Source organism: Petromyzon marinus, chromosome 5 (assembly GCF_048934315.1).
Source record: "Petromyzon marinus isolate PM22_M1 ecotype Great Lakes invasive population chromosome 5, UKy_Petmar_22M1.pri1.0, whole genome shotgun sequence".
NCBI lineage: Eukaryota > Metazoa > Chordata > Hyperoartia > Petromyzontiformes > Petromyzontidae > Petromyzon > Petromyzon marinus.
Window position 1 is genome coordinate 17,221,373 of NC_133671.1, and position 17,992 is coordinate 17,239,364.

At 43.3% G+C, this 17,992-nt stretch overlaps 1 protein-coding gene across 6 annotated transcripts in view; it reads right to left on the minus strand.

The window, feature by feature from the left end:
- The window catches only part of GLT1D1 (glycosyltransferase 1 domain containing 1), an 86,302-nt gene that overhangs the window by 22,317 nt on the left and 45,993 nt on the right, over window positions 1–17,992 (minus strand). For 3 of the 6 annotated variants that reach the window (XM_032947210.2, XM_032947212.2, XM_032947209.2), the window contains 3 exons: window positions 17,240–17,289; window positions 12,468–12,511; window positions 5,177–5,297 (listed from right to left, as the gene is read on the minus strand). In XM_032947210.2, the coding sequence (XP_032803101.1) occupies window positions 5,177–5,297; window positions 12,468–12,511; window positions 17,240–17,289 (215 nt within the window). Of the gene's footprint in view, window positions 1–4,048; window positions 4,230–5,176; window positions 5,298–12,467; window positions 12,512–17,239; window positions 17,290–17,992 lie in introns of all 6 variants that reach the window. The other 3 variants (XR_004402376.2, XR_004402375.2, XR_012937453.1) reach the window with 3 other exon arrangements.

The following is a 17,992-nucleotide window of genomic DNA, read 5'->3' on the forward strand; positions in this document are numbered from 1 at the left end:
TTTCAATGCAATCGTGTTTGTATACGCAACAGCTCTCGTTAGGTGGACAAATTCAAATTTTGGAAAATAAAAAACAAAATCAGCAGCTATCGAAGCATTTTATTTTTTTGGAGTGGCGGGAGGGGGGGGGGGGAGAAAGATGCATTTTCAGTCATTTCAAATCAGTAGGTTGTTGTGAAAATTTGGAACCCCGGTGTTGTCTGCAAATGCAGAATGTATTTCAATGTTGGTGTAAATAATGCAATACAAATATAGCGGGACAGCACAATAAACCATAAAAAAGCACACAAACACTCAAGATTGAAGGTTGCCGCACATGTTTTTGTCTCTGCACCAGTCAACAAAAATTGTATATTCATTGAAAGCGCTGGGAATCACTTTTTCCCCTTCCAATAATGCTACTTTATATATTGCGTATGATAAACAAACACAACATATTTGCATGATTTTCTATATGTAGAAAAATAGTGACAAAGTATATATATATATTTTTTTAATCAAATATAAAAGCTGAATTATTGTATCATAAATAACTGAATTGCTTTCAGTTTGCTGTTCTGTATAATGTACATGGACAACGCAATGCGATTTTAATTTACAGAGCATCTAAAATGCAACGTCTCAAGATACTGTACAGGATAAGGATACGCGGGCTGTGGAACAAGGTGAATGAAAATATAGATCAGGGGGATGTGTGACAAAGATGAAGAGAGGGCTACAGTGCTGTAAGAACGCAATTGGGTGGCAATCAATCATACGCGAAGGAGAAAATATAAGTCCTGAGTTTGGCCTTAAACAGTGGAACTGTCGAGAGTGAAAAATACATAAACGGGTTTCAGAAATCTTGGAGGAGAAACGGCAACTTCCCACTGAGCGGAGGTTAATTTGCTAGTGTCAACAAGAGGCCTTAGTTATTGGAAGGGACGGCAGCGGGAGAAGAGTAAGGAGACACTGGAGGAGAGAGGTGGGCAGGAGCTTGACCACGCCGGATTTTAAACACCGAGGATGATCCTCCGAATGGCTATTGTAGTGAACTGGATGGATCTCATACAGTCTCGCAGCCGCGCTCTGGATCATCTAAGGTGGGAATTGGGAAATCATCGATGAGAGGGAGAGTTAAAAGAGTAAAGGTGACATGTAACAAAGGCATGGATAAGAGTATCAGCAGCAGATGAAGTCTGGAAGTGTTAGGTGTAGGAGATATCGCAGAGATGTGTAAAAGGGGCCCAGAAAATGAGCAACTTAACAAAAGCGATGTCTTACTTAACAAAGTGGATTATGATAGAGAATACTTTTTTTATCCATTGGAATGGAAATTCAGTTGATGGAACAGTCAAAGGAACTGCAGTCAAAAACAAAATCAAGATGGGCACATGGCCTGGACAGTGAATCGGGGTCCGGGGAAATGATAGGGTATGTGCAGTTTGGTGTCATCTACATATGGCAACTTCAAATTTGTATAATAACACTATCTAACACAATTTTTGTTCCATGGGTAGTGTTATTTCGTAATTGCTTATACCTAAAAAGTATATAAAATGGCTATTATTCCCCACAAACTTTGATTTTGTTACTAGGACAGTGATATTTTGAAATGTACCAATTTTAAATGAGAAAACGGGCGAATTTGTATATTTTCGTTTACATAAAGACAGAATAAACCAACATATGAATCAAAATTAACATATATTTATACTAAAGTAATACAAAAATTACTACAAAAGATTTAGTCGTTTTTCGAAAATTACGATTATACTGTAAATCACTTTCACGAATCAGCCCCCAAATGTAGTCTCCCATCATGTTCTCGTTAAACTGTCCTTGGTAGCGGCGTTCAAAGTCCAGTAAATCCTGGTGGAAGCACTCGCCTTGTTCCCCTGAGTACGCTCCCATGTTCTCCTTGAATTTATCAATATGAGCATCAAGGATATGGACTTTGAGGGACATCCTACAGCCCATTGTGCCATAGTTCTTCACCAGAGTCTCAACCAGCTCCACATATTTTTCGACCTTGTGATTGCCCAGGAAGCCACGAACCACTGCAACAAAGCATTTCCAAGCCGCTTTCTTCTTACTAGTGAGCTTCTTGGGGAATTCATTGTACTCCAGGATCTTCTTTATCTGTGGTCCGACGAAGACACCGGCTTTGACCTTTGCCTCAGACCGCTTAGGAAAGAAGTCTTGAAGGTACTTGAAGGCTGCCGACTGCTTATCTACAGCTCTGACAAACTGTTTCATTAGGCCCAATTTGATGTGCAGTGGTGGCATTGGCACCTTCTGGGGGTCCACCAATGGCTCCCACTTGACGTTGTTCCTCCCCACAGAGAACTCGGTCCGCTGTGGCCAGTCCCACCTGTGGTAGTGCGCCTTGGTGTCTAAATATTTTGTAGTCATTTTTGTGTTACCATAGTATAAATACATGTAAATTTTGATGAATGTTTTTTCTGACTTTATGTGAACGCAAAGACACAAATTCGCCAGTTTTCTCATTAAAAATAGTTTTCGTGACTGCAACAAGGATTCATACTCTGTTTTTTTCGGTAAAGTCACGTAGGTAAAAAAAATAAATGAAATAAATGAAAACTAAATAAAATCACGACGTTTTGGGCGCAACACAAGCATCCTTCTTCAGGTGGGGACAACGTAGCGAAAGCACAAACGCTTAAGGGCGAGGGATTATATAGTCGCGGGACATGGGGAGAGGGGGGGGGGCATGGTGAGTGCGGGGGCGGGGTGTGGGCTGGGAGGTGAAGTTGGGAAGCCGAGGGAGTGCTGAGAGGCAACGACTTGGGCCGAAATCGGGGCTTTGTGATGTAGATGGCAGAAGTAGATAAACAAGCTAGGATTAAGCCGCATTTTGTTATGCTGCCGGGTGGGTAAGTTAAAAATGCGCAGGCTAACAACGTAAGGAGTTCAAACTGAAATGTGCAAGCTAAAAAACAACTTGTGGTACACAATACCATGACAATGGTAGTGTGTAAAACTGGGGGTAACAGACTGGGAATGTGGATATGTTTATGAAAATACATCTAAACCGGCTGTCTAGCAGTAAACTGCCCGGTAGCTAAAGTTTGACTTGGTTAATTACATTTTTCCAATGATTGCTCAATTTTAATCCATCATCTCGGTTGAAGTTACGTCTATGTTTGTATATCTCGATGGCTTCATGGACAAATCTTTGGTAGTATCCAGGAGGTTTGCAGAGCACCTTGGTATCGGAGAACACAATGTCATGAGAGCCAGCAGCATTCTAACGGTGGTCGGCCACGGCCGAAGAATCCGTCCTGCCATGTTTCAGATCCAACTTGTGCTCGCGAATGCGATCAGAAATGTCGTTTCGTTTCCCCGATGTAACAATCCCCACAGGTCCAACTCAGTTTGTAGACACCAGGGTACTGTAAGTCAGGAATGACATCCTTTACAGATGGGATCAGATCACGGATATTGTGTACTGTACTGAATCGGACCTGGATCTTATGTTTGTTTAGAATTTTGGAAATCTTTTTGGTAATGCCTGCTATGTATGGCAACATAATGATTTTGATCGGAGTCTCAGTGGGTTGTATCTCCACGTTGGGAGAAACAGCTTGGCGGATAGCACAGTCTGAGTATCCGTTAATCTTGAGGGCCAGATGTACATGTTCCAATAGGTAAATTGCAAAATATCATTGTCCTTGTCACAAAAGCAAAGTTTGTGGGGAATAACAGTCAGTTTCTGTACTTTTGAGGCATAAGCAATTAGGAAATAACACGTACTACCCAGGAACATCATTTTTTTTGTTATAGTGTAATAATAGCATAATAATGCGATTATAGTGTAATTTCTAAGGCTAATAATGTGCATTTATCGGGCACTTAAATGTCTGAGAAACTAAAAGCAGTTTACATCACGTCATCGGTTTTTCGCAATTAAGTAAATTGCGAGTATTTTTTTCTCGTCCAAATTTGGACCATGACGCTGGCACGCGCGTGGCTTACTCTTGTTCGAGTAACGTCACGGGATCCTGAACATTCACTGTGAAGCAGGGGGCACGCATCGTGAATACACCTGCAGAGTATTAACCAGGGAGGCAGCTTGCCCTCGAACCGCGAACCTCCGTCTCGGGTGGCGACCCGCCGAGGTTACCGCTCGGCAACGTCTCCTCCTCGATCCGGGAAGGCCTCGCCGATAATCAAGAATCTCTCTTGGAAGGGGTTCCTGCCACTTGGCACGGTTCTCAGTGGGTGTTCTGTGGGTGAGAGGATACCGGAGTGGCTCGAGGGAGATAAAACTCTAACCTAGGCATGGACGGCTTCACGAACAAATTTGTCCCCCTGCTATCTGCAGAACCATCTCCACAGCTCAGCGGGTTTGAGAGTCTCACAAATCGGCGTGCTCTACCACCATTGCCTCCGAAGCGACAGATTACGAGAAGATCACGAGCGAGTGCTACCGTGCCCGGGTGTGATTTTTGCCAAGTGCAAGGAGATGGACGGAGTAAGGGGTTCCGGCGTACGCACCCTTAAAGGGCAAAAGCCGCAAGGCAGCGGCGTCACGGAGGAGGATAATCTCCGAATGGAGTCATAGGAGGGGCGTGCGATGACAGGTAAGGATGGAAGGAGGAGAGGCGTGCGCCAGATATATACACAAACACAGGCATGCAAGCGTTCAAGGAGGGACGGTGTTATCGATGGCGTCAAAAGCAGGCGAGAGATCAATAAAAACCAGGATGGAGAGAGTGTCACGATCAGAAGAAGTAGGTCATTAACTGCACATAAGACAGCAGAACCCCCCCCTGGAGTGGTCTTTGGTGAAATCTACGGATGGAATGGGTCAAGGAAAAAAAAAACACCCGAGGAGACCTATGAGGTCTTGTAACGAAGTCACATTCATTATTAGGAGAATATTTGTTTTGTTTATCTTCTCAGGGAGGGGAAAAAAAAAACAAAATAATAAACCCCGCCTCGTATGGGTTGGTTGAGTGAGTCCGTGCTGTGACGGCGAAGCGGGGGAAGCGTCGCAATTACAGCACGGCGCATTAACATTAAACATTAATTACGTGAAACATTAAACACGTTTAGAGCTTCCTTGTGAACGATGAAAGCGGGGGGGGGGGGCGGGCGGGAGCGGGGGGGAGATGCTTCCGTGATGAGATGTGGCTTAGCCGCACGAGAACCGACGGGACAAGCCGCTCACCTCCAGAATGGCTCCTGACATGCCCTCGCTGAGGGAGCTGTTGACGAGGCAGAAGGAGTCGCTCATTGCAGCGTGCAGCTGGTTCTGGGGTAACTCCGGCAGGAGCCACACGCCCCGCGCCCTGCGGAACCAGCACCCGCGCTCATTTAAGAGGACACGGTGTTCACAACACCCTTTTAATTCTTTTTTATTTTACATGCTTTCTATTAACTCACTCTGTTGTTGTTGTTATTGTTGTTGTATCCTCAAATCTTGCAACTCAATTTTTATCCACTTCCCAATGTGGTATCGACTGCAAACTTGGTATACTTACAGTGAGGGAAAAACGATTTGATCCCCTGCTGATTTTGTACGTTTGCCCACTGACAATGAAATGATCAGTCTATAATTTTAATGGTAGGTTTATTTGAACAGTGAGAGACAGAATAACAACAAGAAAATCTAGAAAAACACAAGTCAAAAATGTTATAAATTGATTTGCATTTTAATGAGGGAAATAAGTATTTGACCCACTCTCAATCAGAGAGATTTCTGGCTCCCAGGTGTCTTTTATAAAGGTAACGAACTGAGATTAGGAGCACACTCTTAAAGGGAGTGCTCCTAATCTCAGCTTGTTATCTGTATAAAAGACACCTGTCCACAAAAGCAATCAATCAATCAGATTCCAAACTCTTCACCATGGCCAAGACCAAAGCGCTCTCCAAGAATGTCAGGGAAAAGATTGTAGACCTACACAAGGTTGGAATGGGCTACAAGACCATTGCCAAGCAGCTTGGTGAGAAGGTGACAACAGTTAGTGCGATTATTCGCAAATGGAAGAAACACAAAAGAACTGTCAATCCCCCTCGGCCTGGGGCTCCATGCAAGATCTCACCTCGTGGAGTTGCAATGATCATGAGAACGGTGAGGAATCAGCCCAGAACTACACGGGAGGATCTTGTCAATGATCTCAAGGCAGCTGGGACCATAGTCACCAAGAAAACAATTGGTAACACACTACGCCGTGAAGGACTGAAATCCTGCAGCGCCCGCAAGGTCCCCCTGCTCAAGAAAGCACATATACATGCCCGTCTGAAGTTTGCCAATGAACATCTGAATGATTCAGAGGACAACTGGGTGTAAGTGTTGTGGTCAGCTGAGACCAAAATGGAGCTCTTTGGCATCAACTCAACTCGCCGTGTTTGGAGGAGGAGGAATGCTGCCTATGACCCCAAGAACACCATCCCCACCGTCAAACATGGAGGTGGAAACATTATGCTTTGGGGGTGTTTTTCTGCTAAGGGGACAGGACAACTTCATCGCATCAAAGGGACGATGGACGGGGCCATGTACCGTCAAATCTTGGGTGAGAACCTCCTTCCCTCAGCCAGGGCATTGAAAATGTGTCGTGGATGGGTATTCCAGCATGACAATGACCCAAAACACACGGCCAAGGCAACAAAGGAGTGGCTCAAGAAGAAGCACATTAAGGTCCTGGAGTGGCCTAGCCTGTCTCCAGACCTTAATCCAATAGAAAATCTGTGGAGGGAGCTGAAGGTTCGAGTTGCCAAACGTCAGCCTCAAAACCTTAATGACTTGGAGAAGATCAGCAAAGAGGAGTGGGACAAAATCCCTCCTGAGATGTGTGCAAACCTGGTGGCCAACTACAAGAAACGTCTGACCTCTGTGATTGCCAACAAGGGTTTTGCCACCAAGTACTAAGTCATGTTTTGCAGAGGGGTCAAATACTTATTTCCCTCATTAAAATGCAAATCAATTTATAACATTTTTGACATGCGTTTTTCTGGATTTTGTTGTTGTTATTCTGTCTCTCGCTGTTCAAATAAACCTACCATTAAAATTATAGACTGATCATTTCTTTGTCAGTGGGCAAACGTACAAAATCAGCAGGGGATCAAATACTTTTTTCCCTCACTGTATGTCATACTGAAGACATTACAATATTCTATCATAAAAAATAAACATTTTAAAACAAACTCTTTTTTACATGTTATGTTTCGGCTTGGCTCTAATTGTCCACGGAAAACTGACGTTGGCTGTAAATGTCCACGGTCCCCTTACGGTGTGGCAAACTTCGGAGCCACTTCCTGGAGTCGTGGAGTTCTTCCATTACTAGTACATTTCTTACTTATTATTTCCAGTTGACGTTGCAAGCGCTTGATGAGTTTGCTCGCTCTGACTGTCATGTCTGTGCATTGGCGGGGAGCGGCAGTGCAGCGGTGCCACCAAACCACCGACCCCGGGGGGGTTCGGTTCACGCTCGCCGTCAACACCGGTGACGATAATTATCTGAACCGGTCCTGGGCCTTCCCTAGGTTCCACTCGGCCTCAAACGAGAACCCGATTGGGTGTGTAAAAATCATCGCCGCTGGGGAGGCAAAGGCGGTCGGGCGTGGTGCAGGCCACCCACCCACCCCCTCGTGCATCATCCCATCAAAGGCGCTCGCTATAACAGCGTTTGCCCCAATAGTCTGTTAGGGCTATACGGGGGCTCTTTGTCTTTGTGTTGAACTTCTTTCGCACTGTAGGTAGCCAGCTGTCTGAATTGGAGGTGCGGGGGAAGGACAACAAACTAAACGCAAAAAGCAGTTCTAAAGAAATTATTTTTCAATCAATAAGCAAGGGTGGTGGGGGGGGGGGGGGACATGTTACAAAAATCAAGGTGTGCTCAAGCATTTCGTCTTCCCCCTCACCAGTATAACGTAGGAACATATAACACGCGGGAAAAAACAAACCTCAAAGAGGAACAAATTGTATTTTAGCCCAGCGGCACAAGAGCTGCTGCTCTGAAGAATGCGTTTAAGATGTCCTTCATAGCTCATCTATGTCCTGTAATAGTTAACCTATTGCATATTATATATGTAATAACATATATTACTTTCGTGGCGGTGTTGTTGAATCACGTGTTCGGTTTCTGTTAAGTGCGCATTATGCACCACTGCCGATGCCTTCACGCATAACATGCTAATTTGCCAAAACATCACCTGATATATAATTACTCCGATTGAAGGCAGTGTTACTGATGAAGCTTTTGTTGCCAATAGAATATCGCATTTTCTTTAGGAAATGTAAAAATGTGTTGCTGAATAACCATTGTCTACTGTATGTCAACATTGCCAACGGATATATTTTCAATATATATAAAAAAGTGTTATATCCAGTAATAACTATGAAAAAATAATACGCTGTCTGTATGCTAACCCTGAAAGCTTCCATGTAACGACCAAAAAGGATTGTTCGTACACAATATACACACGCCTGCAGTGTGCGTGTGCAAGTAAACACAATATAAGCTACTTTAAGATGTAAGCTACTCCTCGCAGGAGAGAGTGAAAAGCCAATCAAGATTTTGTCCCGGTAAGATTTTCATAAGGATTTCTTGACAAAAATCCTGGGGCTGCGATATTGAAGTCCCCCCCCCTCCACCACCCCCCCCTTGTTATTGATTCAACAATTCATCTGATTCAACAAATCAATTTAGCTATGTAGCCACTAAAATACCAAGATGAACACGACTATAAAACAAAGACCCCCACCCGGCCACCTCCATAGCCACACAGACTAATGAGGCAAATGCTGTATTATTGGTTCTTTCGGTAAAGTCACGTAGAATGGAAATAATAAAAGAATAACATTAAAACAATACAATTAAATTTCTCTTTTATTGTAAAAATTGTATAATTGTATTATTTCCCTTCCACGTGGTGACTTTACCGAAAGAACAAACATATGAATCCCTGCAGTCACAAAAGCTTTAAATCAAAATTTGAGGCAAGTGCTGTTTCGCAAGCACTTGCGAAGGCCGGCGTTGCAACACGAGGAGTTTTGTGTCTTTTCAGCACCATGCCCTGGTGACCTAAACGTCCTCGTTCTCATGGCCAAGCCGACCTAGTTCTGGAGCAGGAACCCGTTCAGCTATCGTTCGCTCGCCACTGACGTTACAGCCGTGGCCGGGGAACGGAAAATAATCGGTAAAGTCGCGTGGATAGAAAAAAATAAGAAAAAATAATAAAAATAAAGTGATTTTAAAAAAGTAAAGTGACTACATTTTATTCTAATTTTATTGTTATTTTTTCTATCTCCATGACTTTACCGAAATATTCCAGATTTGAAGCTTTCGTGACTGCAAGGATCCATACTCTTTGGTTCTATTCACCACCACCCAGCTCAAAAGAATTCTCTCATCAAAACGTTATACCACAGGGCTCATTGCATTTCGGACCAACACCACCTGACCAGTGAATTAAAACATGTACATCTGGCCCTCAAGAGAAACGGATACTCTGACCGTACCATCCGCCAAGCTGTTTCTCCCTCCATACAGAAACAATCACTTGATACTCCGGTCAAAACCATCACACTACCATATATAGCAGGCGTTACTAAAAAGATCTCCAAAATTCTAAACAAACACAAGATCCTGGTCCGGTTCAATACAGTACACAAAATCCGTGACCTGATCCCATCCGTGAAGGATGTCATCCCTGACTTACAGTACCCCGGAGTTTACAAATTGAGTTGTACCTGCGGTGATTGCTATATCGGGGAGACGAAACGACATATCTCTGACCGAATTCGCGAGCAAAAGTCAGATCTGAAACACGGCAGAATGAATTCATCTGCTGTGGCTGATCATTGTTACAACGCTATGGGTGATCATGAGATTGTCTTCTCCGATACCAAGGTTCTCTGTAAACCTACAGGTTATCACCAGAGATTTATCCACGAAGCCATTCAGATATACAAACACAGGCATAACTTCAACCGAGAGGATGGTTTCAAATTAAGCAACCATTGGAAAGGCGTTTTAAATCATACCAAACGTCAGCTAATTTCTAACAGCAATTTCAAGTAGTGGTATACCAATCATATTCCTTCCGAACTTTCCATTAAACCTTTTTTTCTACTTTCCCCTGACAGCACATTCATGCCGATCTTTATTTTTTCCGTTTCTATTGCACACACAGTGACCCATCCTCCGCACCCTCTACACAAAAACATGCTAATCCCCCAGCTAATTTTCTGACTTCAACACCCTGCTGCTTCAACACTTTAACACAACTATTTTTGATATGTAAACTCCTTTGTCAAGGCGCCCTGCTCCTCCCACCGAGCTTAAAAGACGCAGCGAATCTTAGCAGCGGTCATTGAAGCTCTGTCGACCCGACAGTTCTGTTCCTTCACCTGAAGAAGGCCACTTGTGTTGTGGCCGAAACGTCGTGATTTTTGTTGTTTTATTTTTTACCGGGCGTGATTTTACCGAATAGAACCAAAGAGTATTTACCGAAAGAACCATAGAATATTAATTCCTGCAGTCACGAAAGTTTTAAGTCAATATTTAAGGTTGTGTTGTGTTTGCGAATGGCGTTTCTCCCCAACAGTCTGTTAAGGCTCTACATGTCGATGTGCATATTCACGTACGTTATGGTGGGGAACGGTAATGTAGCGGGTTGGTCAGCGCCATGCGCTGTGCTCCCGGCAACCTGATTCCAATTGCTGCTTTTGGCCAACACTCATGAATATCTGAACCTGTTCTGGGCCTCCCCTAGATGTACACAGTCATAAATGAGCACGTGCTACGGTATGTTAACATTGAACATCAGTACTTGGGAGGCAAAGGTGGCCGGCACGGTCCTGGCCACCACCACCACCATCCCCTCATGTGCAGTGCAGGCATTCATAGCCGATCTTTACCTTTGTTATATGTACAAATTGTACGTGTAAACACAATTATCTCCGTAATGACAAAAGGGTTTCATAAATACATCAGCAAAAAAAATGTAGGTGATGAGATAAGGGCATGATTTCAGCGCTTTGCTCAGCGCGCAAAAGTTATGCTTCCTGTGGTCATTAATTAGTATTCCTACAGTGCCACCAGCTGAGTTGTGGCTGCGTGTTTGCATTTAATTATTGAGCAGCAAATGCTGCTACACTCGCATCATGGAGAAGCGGTTGCTGTGGTTATTAGGTATGATGCATCCATTACTTTTATCGGTATATCAGTGTGACGCAAATAGGGAACACGATTATCATAATTTTGCACGCGCCGTTTTAAATTCGCTTTCTAGAAATGTTCAAAATGAGCACTTGCAATGCTGATTAAATGGGCATCGGGAAGTCGCTTCGAACAGATCTCGTGTCATTTTACGTCGCGATTTATGACCCACAATATGCGAAGCTATTACGCACAATGTGCTTGCTGGGTAATCCACACGCTATAATTCAGGCGGCAAAATTATACATGGGGCAGATCTTTGGCCTGAATCTTCCAGCATGTTGTACTGTATTATAGTACAGCCTAGCAGTGGCGAACTGGCCATAGTGCTCGGCTCACAATTGGAAAGGTCGTTTGGGATCGACTCAGTCCTTCATCTCTTCCAGGGCCGACACAATGTGGGTATAGTCAACAGCGGCGGTCCTATATGAAGCATTGGTTCCACTAGAGAAATGTAAAATTTCCACAGCTGTTTGAGAGCTGCAAAACGGAAGACGATGAGCACTGTCCGATGCACATTTGGGAATGAAACCACTGCGACAATTTTGTGAAAGTAAAAGTTAATGTCCAGCCCCTCCGATGATTTGCTTGTGTCACTGCTGCCGGGTGAGAAGTCTCCACTAGAAGGAGCTGCAGAGAGAGAGAGAGAGGGGAAGCCTGATTTGAAGCTTTCGTGACTGCAGGAATCCATACTCTTTGGTTCTTTCGGTAAAGTCCACGTAGTCACACAGGTGACTTTACCGTGACTTTACCGAAAGAACCAAAGAGTCTAGAGAGGAAACCTTTCCAGGAGTCTCCCACGCTGGCCGGGTTTCCCGGGAGAGATGTGAGAAGCCACACTTGACCTCGCCACGCACAAAACTGCCGATCGGCGAACTGTGCTGTCACCTACGTATTCCTCTGGCGCAATAGAGGTGGTGGGCGGTATTTAAGAAACTTGCCCATGGCTTCAACTGCCACGCTGGGAGATAGAGCCGGCGACCTCTCTGGACTGCAAGTCCAGTGTGCTAACCGTTTGGCACTGCGGCAGCATCGCTGACTTTTTATAATGTGAAAGTCACAAGCACACATCTTTTGCAAAGTAACAATTATTAAATAGATAGAAACAATGCATTGAAAATGAAGGCAAGACACGATTGCTGCTTTGGTATACATACCGTGACAATTCAAACCATTTAGGTTCACAAATACGAGCTGCAATGTTGGGCTCGCAATCCCGAATATATTTCCCTAGAGATTAAAACGTCACAATTTTCCAAAAATGAACTTCATGGTGATAAAAAATATAATGCTCACATCTTGGTCCTCTCTTTCACAGCTGCTGAGAGCACAGAGTCAATCTGTAAAAATGAGAAACAGTCGTGTGTGAACGTATACGAGCGACACTTTTTAATTTTAACCTGGCTGGGCTGTGAGCCTTCAACAACCCTCCCACCCCCACCCCCCCCCCCCTGGTCTGCCATCAATGCCAAAGAAAACTAGACAAGAACATATCACTCTAGTTGGATGTAAATCAAAGAGGCAATTCGTCTTATGAATATGTAATCTGATTTATATGAGGCAAAATATATTCCCATGAATAAATTAAAAACTGAAAATGGCCAACCTCTCTGGCTCTGGTTTGCTAATTTACCATCGATTTTCTTTAGTCATCACCTTACAGAAAATGCCACTCCCGCTGCGCTTGTTAATCTTATATAACGCCAGGTGCAATAATTACGTTCCATGCGTATAGTGGAACTCCTCTTATCTGTGAATGGCCAGGGTGGGACAATAGTGAATAATTGAAATCGTGGATAAGAGGGAGTTTTCTTGTAATCTGTCAATATGCTCGATCTTACATATGATATTTGTGGATAACAAGATTAATTTAACACGTGACAATCCTTGAGAGTATCTGGCTGCTGTAAATATCCACGTGATCAACAGCCACTTTGTTGAGCTCCAATTTGTGGCCAAGTCAGCAATTAAAAAGAGCAGTACAGCTCAGTGGGCTTTATCTGTAAAATAAAATAGTTTACGTTAGTTTTAATCCTCATTGTCTTCGAGCATTGCTGTATTACCTTAATCGTCATAATCCATCATCATCGTGATCATCTATCATATTTGCGGAAGACCATCTTTGTCGCTGCCTAACTAATCATCGATTATATTCACCCATCATTGGACTGCGTCATGAGCATCATCGACACGTCTATTATCCGTGGAACAAAGGTGGTCAAGGCGCAGGCTGGTAATTAATTTCTCACGCCACTGCCAGCAGAAGGACTTTGCGACGACTAGCCATGCTGACAATATAGCTCAGCGGAAAAAGGAATTTTGTATTTTAAAATGTACGTCAAGTAAAAAAAAATGTTGTTCCTAAAAACCTTCAAAATCAACCAATATGGCAGATAGAAATGTCTCCTATAATCTGCATTTTATTTGCGGAGTAGCTAGTCACGTGCCATGCTTGTCCTGTAATCCGTGTTTTTTTTTTTCATGGATGAACGGAACTGCGCAAGCTCCTTCCTCCCGTAACCCACGGCACACCATGGCACACCGTGTCGGCAGAATTGTTTGTTTTTTCTGCAGGGCAATCAATCGTCAATCAACCTTTATTTTACGCGCCAATTTCGCCCTCAATAAGGTGGGCATCGGTGCACGTGACAGCAGAATGGGAACGGTACAGAGGGCCAGAGAACAACAGGAAAGGTAAAAGACACGGGTCAGGATCCCAGCGGCTAACACTGACTGAGCAAAGTAAATTGCAATCGCGCGCAAAATAAAGTGCAACCGTGCGCGACGAATAGCACAAGAAGGGTAAGTAGTGAATTAAAATAAATAATAAATAAAGAAACATTGTATTAAAAAAAATCCATTTTATAGGAAGGCAAGTATGAAGACAATGGAATTGAGAGACACTTGGAGCATTTTGGATGTTCGGTGGCAGAGGATGTTGGAGTTTTTTGGGACTGAGCATGAGAAGGTACATCTCCCAGCGTTGGGGGAAAAATCCTGGGCTACAGCACCAACCTATAGTTAGTGGTCTAGAGTACTCATCTATAGTGAGTGGTCTATAGCACTCACCTATAGTAAGTGGTCTACAGTACTCACCTATAGTTAGTGGTCTACAACACTCACCTATAGTAAGTGGTCTACAGCACTCACCTATAGTTAGTGGTCTATAGCACTCACGTATAGTTAGTGGTCTACAACACTCACCTATAGTTAGTGGTCTATAGCACTCACCTATGGTTAGTGGTCTATAGCACTCACCTATAGTTAGTGGTCTACAACACTCACCTATAGTTAGTGGTCTACAGTACTCACCTATAGTTAGTGGTCTACAGCACTCACCTATAGTTAGTGGTCTACAGCACCAACCTATAGTGAGTGGTCTATAGCACTCACCTATAGTTAGTGGTCTATAGCACTCACCTATAGTGAGTGGTCTACAACACTCACCTATAGTTAGTGGTCTACAGCACTCACCTATAGTGAGTGGTCTACAGCACTCACCTATAGTTAGTGGTCTACAACACTCACCTATAGTTAGTGGTCTATAGCACTCACCTATAGTTAGTAGTCTACAGCACTCACCTATAGTTAGTGGTCTACAACACTCACCTATAGTTAGTGGTCTACAGCACTCACCTATAGTTAATGGTCTATAGCACTCACCTATAGTTAGTGGTCTATAGCACTCACATATAGTTAGTGGTCTACAACACTCACCTATACTTAGTGGTCTACAACACTCACCTATAGTTAGTGGTCTACAGCACTCACCTATAGTTAGTGGTCTATAGCATTCACCTATAGTTAGTAGTCTACAACACTCACCTATAGTTAGTGGTCTACAGTACTCACCTACAGTGAGTGGTCTATAACACTCACCTATAGTTAGTGGTCTACAGTACTCACTTATAGTGAGTGGTCTACAACACTCACCTATAGTTAGTGGTCTACAGCACCAACCTATAGTTAGTGGTCTACAGCACCAACCTATAGTTAGTGGTCTACAGCACTCACCTATAGTTAGTGGTCTATAGCACTCACCTATAGTTAGTGGTCTACAACACTCACCTATAGTTAGTGGTCTACAGCACCAACCTATAGTTAGTGGTCTACAACACTCACCTATAGTTAGTGGTCTACAGCACCAACCTATAGTTAGTGGTCTATAGCACTCACCTATAGTTAGTGGTCTACAACACTCACCTATAGTTAGTGGTCTACAGCACTCACCTATAGTTAGTGGTCTACAACACTCACCTATAGTTAGTGGTCTACAACACTCACCTATAGTTAGTGGTCTACAACACTCACCTATAGTTAGTGGTCTACAGCACTCACCTATACTTAGTGGTCTATAGCACTCACCTATAGTTAGTGGTCTACAACACTCACCTATAGTTAGTGGTCTACAGCACTCATCTATAGTTAGTGGTCTATAGCACTCACCTATAGTTAGTGGTCTATAGCACTCACCTATAGTGAGTGGTCTATAGCACTCACCTATAGTGAGTGGTCTATAGCACTCACCTATAGTTAGTGGTCTATAGCACTCACCTATAGTTAGTGGTCTATAGCACTCACCTATAGTGAGTGGTCTACAACACTCACCTATAGTGAGTGGTCTATAGCACTCACCTATAGTTAGTGGTCTATAGCACACACCTATAGTGAGTGGTCTATAGCACTCACCTATAGTGAGTGGTCTATAGCACTCACCTATAGTTAGTGGTCTATAGCACTCACCTATAGTGAGTGGTCTATAGCACTCACCTATAGTTAGTGGTCTACAGTACTCACCTATAGTTAGTGGTCTATAACACTCACCTATAGTTAGTAGTCTACAGTACTCACCTATAGTTAGTGGTCTATAGCACTCACCTATAGTTAGTGGTCTACAACACTCACCTATAGTTAGTGGTCTACAACACTCACCTATAGTTAGTGGTCTACAACACTCACCTATAGTTAGTGGTCTATAGCACTCACCTATAGTTAGTGGTCTACAGTACTTACCTATAGTTAATGGTCTATAGCACTCACTTATAGTTAGTGGTCTACAGCACTCATCTATAGTTAGTGGTCTATAGCACTCACCTATAGTTAGTAGTCTATAGCACTCACCTATAGTTAGTGGTCTACAACACTCACCTATAGTTAGTGGTCTACAGCACTCACCTATAGTTAGTAGTCTATAGCACTCACCTATAGTTAGTGGTCTACAACACTCACCTATAGTTAGTAGTCTACAGCACTCACCTATAGTTAGTGGTCTATAGCACTCACCTATAGTTAGTGGTCTACAACACTCACCTATAGTTAGTGGTCTATAGCACTCACCTATAGTTAGTGGTCTACAACACTCACCTATAGTTAGTAGTCTACAGCACTCACCTATAGTTAGTGGTCTATAGCACTCACCTATAGTTAGTGGTCTACAGCACTCACCTATAGTTAGTGGTCTATAACACTCACCTATAGTTAGTGGTCTATAACACTCACCTATAGTTAGTGGTCTATAGCACTAGCCTCCGCGGTTCGTGGCGGATTACAGGTTCCATGGTGCGGTTTTCCCCATATCAACGATGTGGATTTTTGTAGTTCTGCTGTACAGCGGCAGATCTTGAAGTCTTCCTCATTGGCGAAAGTCGCAGATAATACTGCCGATCTGCTGATGACGGAGGAAGTATCGTAGATCGGCCATGCGGACATTAGGCCGCAGGAAATAGGAGTTTCACTACATTCTATTCATTTTGTGCATATGTGGGGCAGTCAATGAAAGTCTTTGTAGTACATTATACATCTTGGTTTCAGGTAAACGCTGCATGCAAACAGCTGTGTAACAAATGTGAAAATTAGTGCACTTGAATCGTGTTTTATTTTAGATGCTGTGATTGAAAATGCAGCCTGCCAGCATAGGTGCATTGCATTCCATTGCATAATATTGGTACATTGCAAGAACACTCACAAACACGTGTCTTCATTTAAAAAAATATATATTACCGATTTGTCGCAATGAGTGGAGGATAGACATTGTTATAGATCATTATGATTATCATGCCAGCACTAACCTCTGGACCAATGATGATTAGATGCACCCTGGAGTCTTCATGTTGCCACTCTAACACAAAAACAAACCGTCAAGATGCAACAATGTGACACTTTGCTGCGGCATTGTTGCAAAACGTTCGTCTAATAAATAGGTCAAGAACGAAATCGGCTTGGAAAATGTTACACAAACACGCTGATGGGACGTGGGCGAGTTGCAAATGAAAAACACTTTTGCGTAATCTTGAGACTGCAAACACAGTGATGGCATGAAATAAAACCTGCCTAAAAGTTGAAAAGCCACACGATTCATCACAAGAATGTAAGGTAACGGCACAGCCCAGCAATTACTGGTGCACGGAACTTGCTGGCAACAAAACCAAAAAACCCACCTCTGTTTCGTTTTAAAGCTTCCGTGACTGCAGGGATTCATATTCTTGGTTCTTTCGGTAAAGTCACGCAAAATTTTTCAAATTTTCTCGCTGTGGTTTTCACACCTGATGACGATCGCTTGTGTTGCGGTCGAAACGTCGTGAGAATTTTATTTTTTATATTTTTATTATTTTATTGTTTCCCTTCTACGTGACTTTACCGAAACAACCAAGAATATAAACCCCACCTCGTTTTAAAGGCAGCTCTAGAAATGTTCCCTTTTGAGTATTTTGGCCTACTTCTCCACGCAAGTCAGTTATCTCGCAAGAGGCTGAAGTAACCGATACAGTTCCGCCACAACGCACACGCACGACCTGTCGATCGATTCAAATGTTGAACGCATT